The 14,449-nt window shown below is 44.7% G+C and overlaps 2 protein-coding genes and 1 long non-coding RNA gene across 13 annotated transcripts in view; 2 read left to right on the forward strand and 1 right to left on the reverse strand.

Annotated features, from left to right (window-relative positions):
- Positions 1–14,449, reverse strand: part of LOC126930917 (protein BRAWNIN) — a 732,366-nt gene that overhangs the window by 343,350 nt on the left and 374,567 nt on the right. The gene's annotated exons all lie outside the window — the stretch shown is intronic.
- TXNRD1 (thioredoxin reductase 1) overlaps positions 1–14,449 on the forward strand; it is a 182,394-nt gene that overhangs the window by 113,367 nt on the left and 54,578 nt on the right. For 2 of the 6 annotated variants that reach the window (XM_050748465.1, XM_050748464.1), the window contains exon 4: positions 2,856–2,965. The exons of 1 other annotated variant lie outside the window; for it this stretch is intronic. In XM_050748465.1, the coding sequence (XP_050604422.1) occupies positions 2,856–2,965 (110 nt within the window). Of the gene's footprint in view, positions 1–856; positions 1,067–1,087; positions 1,299–2,855; positions 2,966–5,257; positions 5,370–14,449 lie in introns of those variants that run through there. 3 more of the 6 variants (XM_050748467.1, XM_050748466.1, XM_050748468.1) reach the window with 3 other exon arrangements.
- Positions 11,900–12,773, forward strand: LOC126930920 (uncharacterized). The gene is made up of 2 exons (XR_007717711.1): positions 11,900–12,178; positions 12,285–12,773. It is a non-coding gene; the product is annotated as an uncharacterized LOC126930920 (long non-coding RNA).

The following is a 14,449-nucleotide window of genomic DNA, read 5'->3' on the forward strand; positions in this document are numbered from 1 at the left end:
GGCAGTGGTTGCCTGTTTGTTTAGAGGGAATGTGGCTTCTGCTAGCCATTAGGAGCCTGCAACGCTCTCACCTGAGAGTGCTTCAATCTGGCATTCTCCAAAGAATTGGGAAAGACGTTCATTCATTCATTCATTCATTCATTCAGTCAGTCAGTTATTATGTATTTATTCAGCAAATATGCATACCCTGCTAGTGCGTGGTGCTGAGTAAGAACATGAGTAAGAGAAGGGGAGCATGAGAGAGAATGGCTCACCTTAGTAGCAGCAGGTGGCTGGGTGCGGCTGGAGTTAAAAGACATTCAGTTTTTCTTAAAACAATAAAAACTAAACTCAGAGTCTGGTAAGGAAGAGGTGCTCTCAGGGGAAGTTGGGTGTGTTCCTGAGAATTTGTCATTTCTTTTCAGGATTAGTCAGGATGAACTCCACGTTTCTTTTCAAAAGCCTAATAACTTCCTATAGGGGATTACCAAACTGACTAATCCATGACCTTAGGGCAGTGGGTCCCAAACTTTGCTGCCAACTCGAATCACCTTTGGAGTTTTTTTTTTTTTTTTTTAAACGCAGAGGCCCAGGTCACACTCCACACCAATGACATCAGAATGTCTAGGGGTGGGAGCCAGGCACTAGGATTCTAAAGACCCTAACGCGATGACAACAGCTAGCAAAGTTCTGGAGCTACTGCCTTAGGGCATAGTCTAGTTTCTTCACTAAAAACACACTTATTCCAAATTTGGTTCCAGAATTGCCTTAAATTGTTTTTTTGCTCTGTTCTTAGGTTGGGGGCGGCTATGAGCAGGCAGAGGATGTGGTGTCACCCAATTAGGAGCTCTCAGCTTGCTAAGCCAATTAGCATAGGCTGCCAGGGCTGCACGAGGAGTGGATTTCTGCTTTGTCATTCTGACTCTGGCAGTTAGCCCGCCCGCTCGGCGCAGGGCGTGGCTTCTCGTAGCCATTAGGAAACAGCAACCCTTTCACCTCAGTTTCCTTCGGTCCAGCATTTGCGGCGAAGCGAAAGGTGGTCGAGTCCTGAAGGAGTGCCTGATGTCTTCATCATTCTCAAATTCTTGTAAGCTCTGCGTCGGGTGAAACCAGACAAAGCCGCAAGCCCAGGGATGGGAGCACGCGGGGGACGGCCTGCCGGCGGGGACTACAGCATTGCGCCTGTGGGGAGCGGTGTGCGTCTCGGGGAAGGGGAGATATTTTAAGGCGTGTCTGAGCAGACGGGGAGGCTTTTCCAAACCCAGGCAGCTTCGTGGCGTGTGTGGTTTCGACCCGGTCACACAAAGCGTCAGCATGTGGTAGGGAGACCGGCACCTGTAGGCTGGCGGTTTCCTTCCTCTTGCTCTTTGTAGAGACAATTTGCAGAACAGCGGAGAAAATGGGTATTGTATCGTTTCTTACAGAGCCTGAGTCTTGAAATGTAGATGACAATGTGTTGAGTGGACCGACAGATCCTTGACAGCATTAAGAAAGTATAACTATGTAAGAATGCTTCTCCAGGAATTTTCACACCATTTAATCAGAAATCCTGAGACGCTGTCAAAACACATGGGGTCTCCATGTTTTTACAAGTGGGGAAAGCAAGGCTCGGAAAGATCAAGTGGCGTGCCCAGCTGGACACAGACTATTAAATGGGGCGGCGACGACGACCCCAGGGCTTCCTCACTCTCTCGGGCAGTACAGGATAGTGATTAAGACCGTCAACCACATTGCCTGGGTTTGAATCCTGCCTCTGCTGTTGAGTAGCTCCTTGAGCTTGGACAAGTTTCTTAGCTTTTCTGTACCTGTTTCCCTGTCTGTAAGTTGGGCCTGGTAATACCTACTTGTAGACTGGTTGTGAAGTTGAAATGAAATGTTAATATATGTGAAGCAGTATAGATATATTAGCTACCATTATTACCATTAAGCAGCTCTCCTTTTTTTTTTTTTTTTTTTGGAGACGGAGTCTCATTCTGTCGCCCAGGCTGGAGTGCAGTGACACAGTCTTGGCTCACTGCAACCTCCGCCCCCCGGGTTCAAGCGATTCTCCTGCCTCAGCCTCCCGAGTAGCTGGGATTACAGGCACCTGCCACCGCGCCCGGCTAATTTTTGTATTTTTGGTAGAGACAGGGTTTCACCATCTTGGCCAGGCTGGTCTTGAACTCCTGACCTCATGATCCACCCGCCTCGGCCTCCCAAATAAGCAGCTATACTTTGGAATGTTGGTGTGATTTATGTCTCATGAATAGGCCTCATGTCAGTGTAACTGTGGAATCTCTATGCTCCACTGAGTTCATCCCTTTGTGAAATTTTACCGTTAGTGCCTAGTTTCATCTGTAGTGTCATGTATAGTTCAGGATTCTTTTTAATAAAGCAGCAGATAGGCAGAGTGTTCTTTATTTTGCTCCACGGTTTCAAATGTCAAGGAAACATTGGAAGTTGGATTTTGGCATTCAGAATAGATGTAGAGTTCAAAGCAAGATCAAATTGGGAGGTGTTTTGTTAAAGTTGAGATAAATGGGTATTAAGCTTCTTTTTTGAAGCTTTTCTGAATTCGGGATTTACCGGGAAAGTAGGACGTTTAATTTTAGCAGAGCAGTGCAATGATTTAACTCTGACTAGAACTCTGACGTTTATAGCTAACCTTGAGGCCCTGTTTTCAGCCAGTTTGCGGATTTGCCGGGGTCAGACTCCAAGCTTAAGTGTGAGTTTTAGCCTTTGTCAGAAATGCAGCAAGTCATGCTAACTTGCAAGGGAGTCACCCGAGGGCACGCGGTGCCTGCAGGGCCGGGACGGAAGCCCCGCCTCCGGCGCAGTTCCCGCCTGGCCGCGGGGGAGAAGCACCTTACACGCCCCGCTCTGCTTTTGTGCCACAGAGTACGGTCGGGCCCTGGAAGGAACACTCTCGGAATTGGCCGCGGAAACCGATCTGCCCGTTGTGTTTGTGAAACAGAGAAAGATAGGCGGCCATGGTCCAACCTTGAAGGTAGGAGAGAGTAACGTGTCTTTTTAAATGGGGGATGAGCTCGTTGAGTCCAGCGTGGTCACAGCCTGCCTTTAAAGCCGGCGTGGATGTGACCCTCCATACGGGACGCAGCGCTGGGAAATGACGAAAAAACGCTTGTGGGCTAGCGCATGTGTTAATCGAAGCTGATAAGACGTTGGACAAATTTCACATCCCGGGAAACTTGAAATTTCTAACGATTTTCATCTTTTAAAATAGCTTTTTAAAGATGTCCTTTTTCTCCTATTTCCCCTTCCTCTTTCCCTCCCAGTTGTAAATAAATTCCCCCCCACCCCCGACGGAGTCTCACTCTGTCGCCCAGACTGAAGTGCAGTGGCCCGATCTCGGCTCACTGCAAGCTCCACCTCCCGGATTCACGCCATTCTCCTGCCTCAGCCTCCCGAGTAGCTGGGACTACTGGCGCCCACCATCACGCCCGGCTAATTTTTTTTGTAATTTTAGTGGAGACGGGGTTTCACTGTGTTAGCCAGGATGGTCTCGATCTCCTGACCTCGTGATCCGCCCGCCTCGGCCTCCCAAAGTGCTGAGATCACAGGCGTGAGCCACCGCGCCCGGCCCTAAATAAAATTTTTTAGCAGCAATGTAATCTGCTAAATGTTGGTTGTTTAGGGAAGTCCTGAGAAAAGGGGATCAGGAAATGCTTATCTTTCTCATCAAGGTGGCCCTGTAATCTTCCTCTTAATTCTCTCAGGGGTAGGGGACCCGAAAACCCCAGGCTCTGGAGGAAGCAACCAGGAAGCTCTTGGGGTGACTTCGTTTTCCTTCAGGTGTGTGTTTTTTAGCCCAGAGTTAACAGCTGGGTGAAGGGAAAGGAAGAAGTCTTCCCTTTGACTGGTAGCAAACAGTAGAAATCATTCCTTAGACCTATGAGAGCCTATAGAAATCCTTCCTTAGACCTATGCCACTGAGGAGTTACAGCCACTGAGGGATTTATAACTTACAGTGTTGGAAAAATGCTTGGAGGCTGGGTGCATTTTGTTTTTTCTTTTTTTAAATCTCACCTGTGGTAGATTACCAGGTTAGAAAACCTCCCGTAATCCCATCACCATGATCTATGTGATTTTTGTCCTTATTCATTTATATCTCTGTAATTTTTAAGAAACGAAAACATTGCCTTCTTAGAAGTAAACCTGAGTGAGGACTGCGTTAAATGTAAAAATATATTTAGATGTGTTGCAGCCTTAGGAAAAATACTAATAATTGAATTTTTATTTATTACCTTTTCTTCTAAAAGTATTTATTTTTGACAAATCGTTATAGGGAATGGATCGAGACTTCAAACAGCAAATTAATGGAAAATAATTAATGGAAATACAGAGGCTTTTAGCTTTAGTTAAAATATATTGTGTTACTCAGATCTTTAGTTTGCAGGTAAAAGGAGACAATGGTCTATTATATTAATATTCCTTCCTGGCTGGGCGGGTGGCTCACACTTGTAATCCCAGCACCTTGGGAGGCCGAGACAGGTAAATCGCCTTGAGCTCAGAAGTTCCAGACCAGCCTGGGTAACGTGGTGAAACCCCGTCTGTACTAGAAATACAAAAATTAGCCAGGGCTTGGTGGTGCGTGCCTGTGATCCCAGCTACTCTGGGACTGAGGCTGAGGCTGGAGAATCGCTTGAACCTGGGAGGTGGAAGTTGCAATGAGCTGAGATTGCGCCACTGCACCCTGGCCTAGGTGACAGTGAGACCATGTCTCAAAAAATATATTTTTATATATATATGTATATTTCTTCCTGTCTGATTATTCTGTTATCTTCACCTATGCCATAAGTTTATAAAGTTATATAGTAATTTGATCTTTATGTAATCCTACTGATGCTCCTGGTTTTAATGGCAATGGGAGTAAAAAGAGTCACTCTTTTTTTTTTTTTTTTTTTTTTTTTTTTGAGACGGAGTCTCGCTCTGTCGCCCAGGCTGGAGTGCAGTGGCGCAATCTCGGCTCACTGCAAGCTCTGCCTCCCGGGTTCACGCCATTCTCCGGCCTCAGCCTCCCGAGTAGCTGGGACTACAGGCGCCCGCCACTGCGCCCGGCTAATTTTTTCTATTTTTAGTAGAGACGGAGTTTCACCATGGTCTCGATCTGCTGACCTTGTGATCCGCCCGCCTCGGCCTTCCAAAGTGCTGGGATTACAGGCGTGAGCCACCGCGCCCGGCCATGAGTCACTCTTTTTATAAGCTTTGGAACTCAATTGATTTGATCTGATGTTCTGTTTTTTCTTTTTTTTTAATTGAAAACTTTTTTTTTCTTTAGAGATGGAGGTCTCACTATGTTGTCCAGGCTGGTCTTGAACTCCTGGGCTCAAGCGATCATCCGGCCTCGGCCTTCTAAAGTTCTGGGACTGCAGGTCACGACATTTAGTGAGGTATAGTGCCATGAATGAAAAGCATACCACCAAGAACACTTAAAAGAAATCATTTAGCGTATTTCTTAAGTAAACTTACTCTACTTTGTGTCTTTTTTTTTTTTTTTTTTTTTTTTTGAGACAAAGTCTCGCTCTGATGCTCAGGCTGGAGTATAGTGGCATGATCTCCGTTCACCCCAACCTCTACCTCCTGGGTTCAAGCAATTTTCCTGCCTCAGCCTCCCCAGTAGCTGGGATTACAGGCACACGCCACCACACCTGGCTAATTTTTGTATTTTTAGTAGAGATGGGGTTTCACCATGTTGGTCAGGCTGGTCTCGAACTCCTGACTTTGTGGTCCAAAGTGCTGGGATTACAGGTGTGAGCCACCACGCCCAGCCTTTTTTTTTTTTTTTTTTTTTTTTTTTTTTGAGAAGGAGTCTCACTCTGTTGCCCAGGCTGGAGTTCAGTGGCACGATCTCGGCTCACTGCAACCTCTGTCCCCTGGGTTCAAGTGATTGTCCTGCATCAGCCTCCTGGGTAGCTGGGATTACAGGCACTTGCCACCGTGCCTGGCTAATTTTTGTATTTTTAGTAGAGACAAGGTTTCACCATGTTGGCCAGGCTGGTCTTGAACTTTTCACCCTGTGATCCACGCACCTCAGCCTTCCAAAGTGCTGGGATTACAGGTGTGAGCCACCGGGCCCAGCCCTATCTTTGTTTCTTAATGAGTGCTAAGAAATGGAAGAAGAGAAAAAGCAAGGTAAGGACTATTGGTTTGAAAGATCTGTGAACTTTCAGCCAATTATTGCCCACATTTGGGGCTAAATAGTAGGTTTTGAAAACCTTAAAGGAGCTTTGGGTTTCAGTGGAGAAAGGCATTTATTTAGTGGATAATTGGGTGCTTATAGTCCTAAAGTCCACACCTTAAAAAGAAGGTTAAGATTTCATACTTTAATTGCAACATAAATAATGGAGGGAGCTCTTCAAAATGTCCACATTTTCCTTTCTCCTTTTAATATTGTTTCTTCCTCATCCCCTTTTCCCTGAATAAACAACAGCAGCAAAACCTACCCTGCTTTCACAGCGAGTGTACTATAGAAGACAAGGGAGAAAGAATCCTGCTGGAAGAAGCTGGTGAGCCTAGGTGACTCCCTTGATAAAGGATGAAAGCTTTCCAGAAGAATGTTCCAAAAAAGTGTAGTCTCCAGACCACCTGCTCAGAATCCCCTGGAGTACTCCTTAAGCATGCATGCCCAGACTTTACTCAAGTTCTTTTGAAGTAGACTCGGGAAAGAGCTAGGAATCTGCCCCCTCCCTTTTTTTTTGAGATGGAGTTTTGCTCTTGTTGCCCCAGCTGGAGTGCAGTGGCATGATCTCAGCTCACTGCAACCTCCACCTCCTGGGTTCAAGTGGTTCTCCTGCCTCAGCCTCCCAAGTAGCTGGGACTACAGGCATGCGCCACCATGCCCAGCTAATTTTGTATTTTTTTAGTAGAGACGGGGTTTCACCATGTTGGTCAGGCTGGTCTCGAACTCCTGACCACAGGTGACCCACCCACTTCAGCCTCCCAAAGAGCTGGGATTACAGTGTGAGCCACCACGCCCGGCCTGCCTTTTTGTTTTTGTTTTGTTTTAAATAACCTCCCTCCAATAATTCTTAGGATAAATATCAAGTTTGAGACGCTTTAATATTATTGTACATAGGGTAGTTTTGTCAAGATCATTTGATGAGATAATTAGAATTGCGGAAAACAAAGGACTAGTCTTTTAATACCCAAAACATATTTGTTAGAAAACAGCAAATAGGAGCCCAATAGGGGAGTAACACTTTTATTGAACACTTCAACAATGAATAGAAAAATAGGGAACCAAGCTGTTTGTGGCTAGGGCTTTTGTATGTCCATGTATAAAGTTGGAACTAGGGAGCTCCAAGATGGCTAAGAACTATGAATAGAGTTCCTACTGCTCAAAGACATATGGCTTTCATGAACATCTTGGTTTTTAAAGAAAAGTTCCAGTATTCTTATAGGGAACCTGTTTTGTATGTAAATCAGCATCTCCCTCTGGATTCCAGGGTTTTAAAACCACTTGTAGAAAGGCCTATTGGTGGTACTGAGAGGAGAAGCAGAGTGAGTGAAAAAGTGTTTACTGGTATAATACCAAGTGTCAGACATAGTTAAGACTTAGTAGTTTGAGGTAATCCTGGGAGATAAGCCTAAAACTGGCAACTCGGGGCTTAAATAATTTCTTCAGGGCAATATTAGGAGGGATGACAGGCACAAAGCAAGGTGGGATTAATATCCAGATGAATTTTGCAGACAGTTGTGGTGGCCCTATGTTCCAGTCTTAGGGGGTAGATGCTGAGACAAAGGTAGGTCTCCTTTCATGTTTTGAGACAAGGTCTGGCTCTATTGCCCAGGCTGGAGTGCAGTGGTGCATTATTGACTCATTGCACCCTCCACCTCCTGGGCTTAACCCATCCTCCCACCTCAGCCTCCCAAGTAGCTGGGACTACAGCTTATTTTTGTATTTTTTGTATATTGGGGGTTTCACCATGTTGTCCAGGCTGGTCTTAAACTCGTGAGCTTAAGCCGTCTGCCTACCTTGGCCTCCCAAGTGCTGAGATTATAGGCATGAGAGCCACTGCGCCCAGCCAGGTCTCCTTTCAAGTCTAACTTCTAGTTACCAGAAACAGACATCAGGACATGAGTGGTAATTGAGTAACTCTCCAACCATCCCCTTTCTTAACTATTCTTAACTTCAGAGGCTACCACAACTTGACAGAAAACGCAATTTATTTTGTTTCTTTCCTCTGAAATAATCCCTTCTTTTTGGAGGCATTAGTAATGTATCTGCTTTTGGCTTGATTAAAGTTGAGGCCTGAGGAGGAGTGGAGGATTGCTTTGAAGATGAGGGAAGTGACAGATTCTCTGGCGTACATTAAAAGGAAGTAAGGGGTGAGGACTACCAAGATTTAAAAGAGTCTTAGACTGTTAGAACTGCAAATAAATGTAGAATTTTACTGGTTGTAGAGTTGAGTTCCTCCTACTTCTACCAGGTGTAAACACAAACCTGTTTTTTTGCTGTGTATCTGTTCTTTAACAGTAGCATTGAAATTCTGGTGGTATAGGCTTCAGATTTCCTGTCACTTCTGTTTACTCACCAGCGCCTGACTATTCTAGGCATCACCTTCTTGCCCCTAGTTACTTTTGCCTGGACCACTTCATCAGTCTTTAACTGGCCTCCCACTTCTGATCTCCCTCCTCTTCCAGCTCCCATTGCCAGTCATCTTCCTGATTGCTACTCACTGGCCCCAGATCTGCATCCAGAATGAAGTGGGAGCTCCTTAGCTTGGTATTCAATGCCCTCTAGGGTCTAGCCCTAACCTGCTTTTCTGGTTATCTCCTGCTCTGCTCCCTCACTTACTGGAGGCTCCTGGGAATACCATTGCAGCTAAAATATTTCTCCCTACAGTTTTCCTCCTCACTTCTATTCTTTATTTCAACACCTATCTTCTCTTCCCTAACCCAACCCACTTTTCCAACTGCCTGCCTGTTCAGAATACAAGGCCAAAGTTTACCATTCCTTTCCTCCTCTGTTCCCACGGCACTCCTATAAATCTTTATTTTTGGAAAAGGAGGAATCCTGCCAATGATAATTTTTTGGCTTACATATCAAGGTCAGAGAGCTAGTCTTATTCTTTATGCCTGTGGTCCCAGGCATATGTTAGAGCCCAGCAGATATCTAAGCAAATTTGCCTGTTAATGATTATAATGTTTATTTGTTGGATGCCTATTATGTGCTAGACTCTAAATACTGTAATATTTAGTGATTAAATCCTCACAGCAGTCCTGTGAAGGAGGTGGTATTATCCGGGTTTACAGATGAGAAAATAAAGGCCTTGAGAATTTAAGGAGCATGCCTAGATTACAAGCTAGTTAAGTGGCAGAGTCAGGACTGGAACCCAGACCTGTTTGCCTGCAAAGCTCACTCTCGTGTACTCATACTTCTGGCACTTGGCTTTATGTTGTTGCTATTGAGATACATGTTTGTGTCCTTGATGAGATGCTGTGGTGTGCTCATGATTCAGGGTCAGGCCCATGCAAATCTTGGTATTCCTAGCATAGTGCTGGCTTATGGTAGGTGTTCATTCATTACATGCTTGCTGAATGGAATTTCATTCTTCTGTGCCTACTTGTACTTTTCTTTAGGAGAACAATGATACATTTTAGTATCTCCCATATATTGAAAAAAATTTCTTTAGAGGCAAGGTCTCGCTCTCACCCAGGCTGGAGTGCAGTGGCACTATCATGGCTCGCTGCAGCCTCAACCCTCCTGGGCTCAAGCAATCCTCTTGCCTCAGCCTCCTGAGTATCTGGGAATACAGGCATATACCACCACACCTGGCCAATTTTTAAATTTTTTGTAAGAGTAGGTCTTTACAAAAGGCTTTTTGTTGACCTAGGCTTATTTTTTAACACCTAGTGTGCATTCAGTAAATATGTATTGAGTAAATATAGATGGTGGTAGGGCCAGAAGAGACTCACTTAAAGGATTTAGCTCTAAGGTATCTGATTTTATTGAAGATGGGCTATCAGGAACCACGCTCTAGGTTGTTCAGAAGAGATTCTAGGCAGCATATTGGAAAGCAGTTCAGAATTAAAAGCTGTATGACAGCAACATTATCTGCCTTCAGCATTTTATGCAGGTGTGTCCAGGTCAGTTGGGAAGAAAGTCACTTCACATCTATTTAGCTAGTATTTATTGAGCGTCTGTGTTGACATCGGGCTAGGCACTATCTTTGTAATCTCTAACACAAGTCTGTAGAGCAATGTACTTATTTAAAAATTCATTTGTCAGGCTGGGCGTGGTAGCTTATGCCTGTAATCCCAGCACTTTGAGAGGCCGAGGAGGGCAGATCACTTGAGGTCAGGAGTTTGAGACCAACCTGGCTAACATGGTGAAACCCCTTCTCTACTAAAAATACAAAAAATTAGCTGGGTGTGGTGGTGGGCGCCTGTAATCCCAGCTACTCAGGAGGCTGAGGCAGGAGAATCGCTTGAACCTGGGAGGTGGAGGTTGCGGTGAGCAGAGATCATGCCATTGCACTTCAGCCTGGGCAACAAGAGCGAAACTCCATCTCAAAAAAAAAAAAAAAGGTAATATACAAACTTGTTGACAAATAAATTTATATTTATTTATTTATTTTTTGAAATGGAGTCTCTCTCTGTCCCCCAGGCTGGAGTGCAGTGGTGCGATCTCAGTTCACTGCAACCTCCGCCTCCCTGGTTCAAGCACTTCTCCTGCCTTAGTCTCTTGAGTAGCTGGGATTATAGGCGTGCGCCACCATGCCCAGCTAATTTTGTATTTTTAGTAGAGACAGGGTTTCTCTCTGTTGGTCAGACTGGTCTCGAACTCCCGACCTCTTGTGAGCTGCCTGCCTCAGCTCCCAAAGTGCTGAGATTACAGGTGTGAGCCACCACACCCGGCCTGATTTTGTTTTTAATGATGACAACCACTCTATATGGCAGAGTGAGACATCTGATAGACTTATGTTACAATTGCTGAGAAAGTAAGTGACAACTAATCAGACATTTTTCATTTGATCCCTGCGTGGAGTTTCTTGAATGCTGCATCCTTTAGTAGCCACACACCCAGTGCTTCTTACCTCCCTGTCTATCAAAATAACACACCTAGTCATTGCTGTCTTTTGAGGTGTTGTGGAGGCTCTTATAACCTGAAAAGTTGTTCTTTTCATCTCACACCCTTGTTTATATTCTTGAGGCTTGGCGAGTCAACCAGCACTGGGTTTTTAAAGTGTCATTAAGTATATGATTTGACCATAGAGCAAGGGTGGAGATTTTATCTACTCCAAAGTATTTCACATGAGTGAGTCCAGATTATTTAGTGAGCCTCTTTTACTTCTCTAATGATAATGCCCTCTTATTTGAATAAAGCAGTTATTCAAAGGCTCTTTTGGATACTAGACTTAAAAGAATCTGCTGAAATCTAAGGAGCTATTCCTGAGAAAAATGCACATAAGTAATTTTGCATATAAACTCAAACTGTGGATCTGCTTCAGAATGTCTGGTACAGAGGTTTACCCTTCTAAGTGTTACTTACCCTTCTAAGTGTTACACACTTTGAATAGTTGAAGCCTTAGTAGGTTTTTAAAATTTTGTTATATGGCAAATTTCTTTTCACTGGTATTTGTTATAGTGGAATATATTCCTGTGTTCCTCCTTACTGATTTAACCTTTAAAAATGTTTTTCTGAGCTGGGCGCGGTGGCTCACGCCTGTAATCCCAGCACTTTGGGAGGCCGAGGCGGGCGGATCACAAGGTCAGGAGACCGAGACCACAGTGAAACCCCGTCTCTACTAAAAATACAAAAAATTAGCCGCGCGCGGTGGCGGGCGCCTGTAGTCCCAGCTACTCAGGAGGCTGAGGCAGGAGAATGGCGTGAACCCAGGAGGCAGAGCTTGCAGTGAGCCGAGATCGCGCCACTGCACTCCAACCTGGGCGACAGCGTGAGACTCCGTTTAAAAAAAAAAAAAAAAAAAAAATGTTTTTCTGGGGCCAGGCGCAGTGACTCACACCTGTAATCCCAGCACTTTGGGAGGCTGAGGCGGGTGGATCATGAGATCAGGAGTTTGAGACTAGCCTGGCCAACATAGAGAAACCCCATCTCTACTAAAAATACAAAACTTAGCCGGGCATGGTGGCGCACGTCTGTAATCCCAGTTATTGGGGAGGCTGAGGCAGGAGAATCACTTGAACCCGGGAGGCGGAGGTTGCAGTGAGTCGAGATCACACCATTGCACTCTAGGTTGCACGTCTGTAATCCCAGCTACTGGGAAGGCTGAGGCAGGAGAATCACTTGAACCCGGGAGGCAGAGGTTGCAGTGAGTTGAGATCACACCATTGCACTCTAGCTTGCATGTCTGTAATCCCAGCTACTGGGGAGGCTGAGGCAGGAGAATCACTTGAACCCGGGAGGCGGAGGTTGCAATGAGTCAAGATCACGCCATTGCACTCTAGCTTGGTCGATCGAGTGAGACTCCGCCTCAAACAAATAAACAAAAAAAATTAAAAAAAAATTTTTTTCTGGCCGGGCGCGGTGGCTCAAGCCTGTAATCCCAGCACTTTGGGAGGCCGAGACGGGCGGATCATGAGGTCAGGAGATCGAGACCATCCTGGCTAACACGGTGAAACCCCGTCTCTACTAAAAAAATACAAAAAACTAGCCGGGCGAGGTGGCGGGTGCCTGTAGTCCCAGCTACTCGGGAGGCTGAGGCAGGAGAATGGCGTGAACCCGGGAGGCGGAGCTTGCAGTGAGCTGAGATCCGGCCACTGCACTCCAGCCTGGGCAACAGAGTGAGACTCTGTCTCAAAAAAAAAAAAAAAAAAAAAAAATTTTTTTTCTGTTCCTAAAGCAACATTCAGAAGTGAAACTACTGGTTTGTATATAGTTTTTAAATATTTGCTATCTTTGGGATTGTTTGATTTATTAAGTACCTACTTAGTAGTTGAAAACACTGTCAGATACATTACATAATTTTCATTCACTATAGTAATTATATGGTATAAATACAGTTGTCCCTTGGTGTCCTCAGGGGATTGGTTCCAGGACCCTTGTGTATACCCAAATTCATACACACTCAAGTCCCAAAGTCTGCCCTGTGCAACCAGCATATATGGAAAGTCAGCTCTCCATATTCACAGGTTTCACATCTCACAAATACGGTATTTCTTTATTTCTCACAAGCTTTTTCCTCTTTAAGGAGCAGGCAGACCTGGGTAAATGCTGTATTTTTTATCGCTTTGGTATAAGTGGATCTGTGCAGTTCAAAGCTGTTTCCTTCAAGGGTCAACTGTAGTAGTATTCCTGTCTTATAAATAAAGACACTGGAGGCTGAGAGGTTAAGCAAGCTGGCTAAGATAATACTAATAGCTAATAGGTCAAGATTGGAACCTAGATTGTCCCCTCCCACAGTCTGTGGTCTTTTCAAAAACAAATTTTCATTAAAAAAATACATCTGTCTTATCATAGCAAAGTTCACCTTTAATAATAAAAAACAAAGAAAACACAAAATATGTACACACAAACATAACTTTAAAGAAAATTAAGATGAAAGAGAAACTGCCAGGCATGGTGGCTCACGCCTGTAATCCCAACACTTTGGGAGGCTGAGGCGGGCGGATCACAAGATCAGCAGTTTGAGACCAGCCTGGTCAACATGCTGAAACCCCATCTCTACTAAAAATACAAAAATTAGTCTGGTGTGGTGGCTCGCGCCTGTAATCCCAGCTACTTGGGAGGCTGAGGCAGGAGAATTATTTGAATCCGGGAGGTATAGGTTGCAGTGAGCTGAGATCATGCCATTGCACTCCAGCCTGGGCGACGAGCAAGACTCCGTCCCAAAAAAAAAAAAAAAAAAAAATTAAGATGGAAGAGAAACTATACCTAATGTCCTGCTAACTCTGGCAAATCAAACTAGGACTTTTACCACATGTCTTCACAACTCAATATTAAACAGATGCCCTGGTGGTATGAAGGAAGAAAAGCTGCTATGAAAGAAGGAATAGAAAAGTTTAGGGAGGTAGCTGATAGGATAAGTGTGTATGTTAGTGTGTGGGACTCAAACTTGACTGATTCCTGGCTTTGGCTCCAAAAAGTCTATTAAAAATCCATTTGTTATAGATAAGTCTTACAGCAAAATCTCACTGGAGAAGAATAGTGGACTCCATGTGACTTCTTCCTTTATTTGGTTACAGGGAGACATGTGACCTTTGTCATCCACCCTGTCACGTTTGTATTGAGCAGTATGGGTTGTGGAAAAGAGCTCAGAATGCTTGGAATTAACCTAAACTCCTAGAAAAGGAACTGAAAATATAGGAGAAAAGACTGAAGAAAAGAGGAAAGGAAATGGAGGGTTGTATTGAACCCTGACTAGCAACTCTTGAGCGAAGAAAGAGGAAAAGGGGGGAAGAGGGGAGCTAAATTATCTCTGAGGCAACTCAGTCTTATGGCTGCCTGAACTAGTCTATACTGTGGGAATAAGGTAGACTCCATCGATTGCTGTGAAGTACCAGTGCA

This window comes from Macaca thibetana, chromosome 11, assembly GCF_024542745.1.
Source record: "Macaca thibetana thibetana isolate TM-01 chromosome 11, ASM2454274v1, whole genome shotgun sequence".
In the NCBI taxonomy this organism is placed as follows: Eukaryota; Metazoa; Chordata; class Mammalia; order Primates; family Cercopithecidae; genus Macaca; species Macaca thibetana.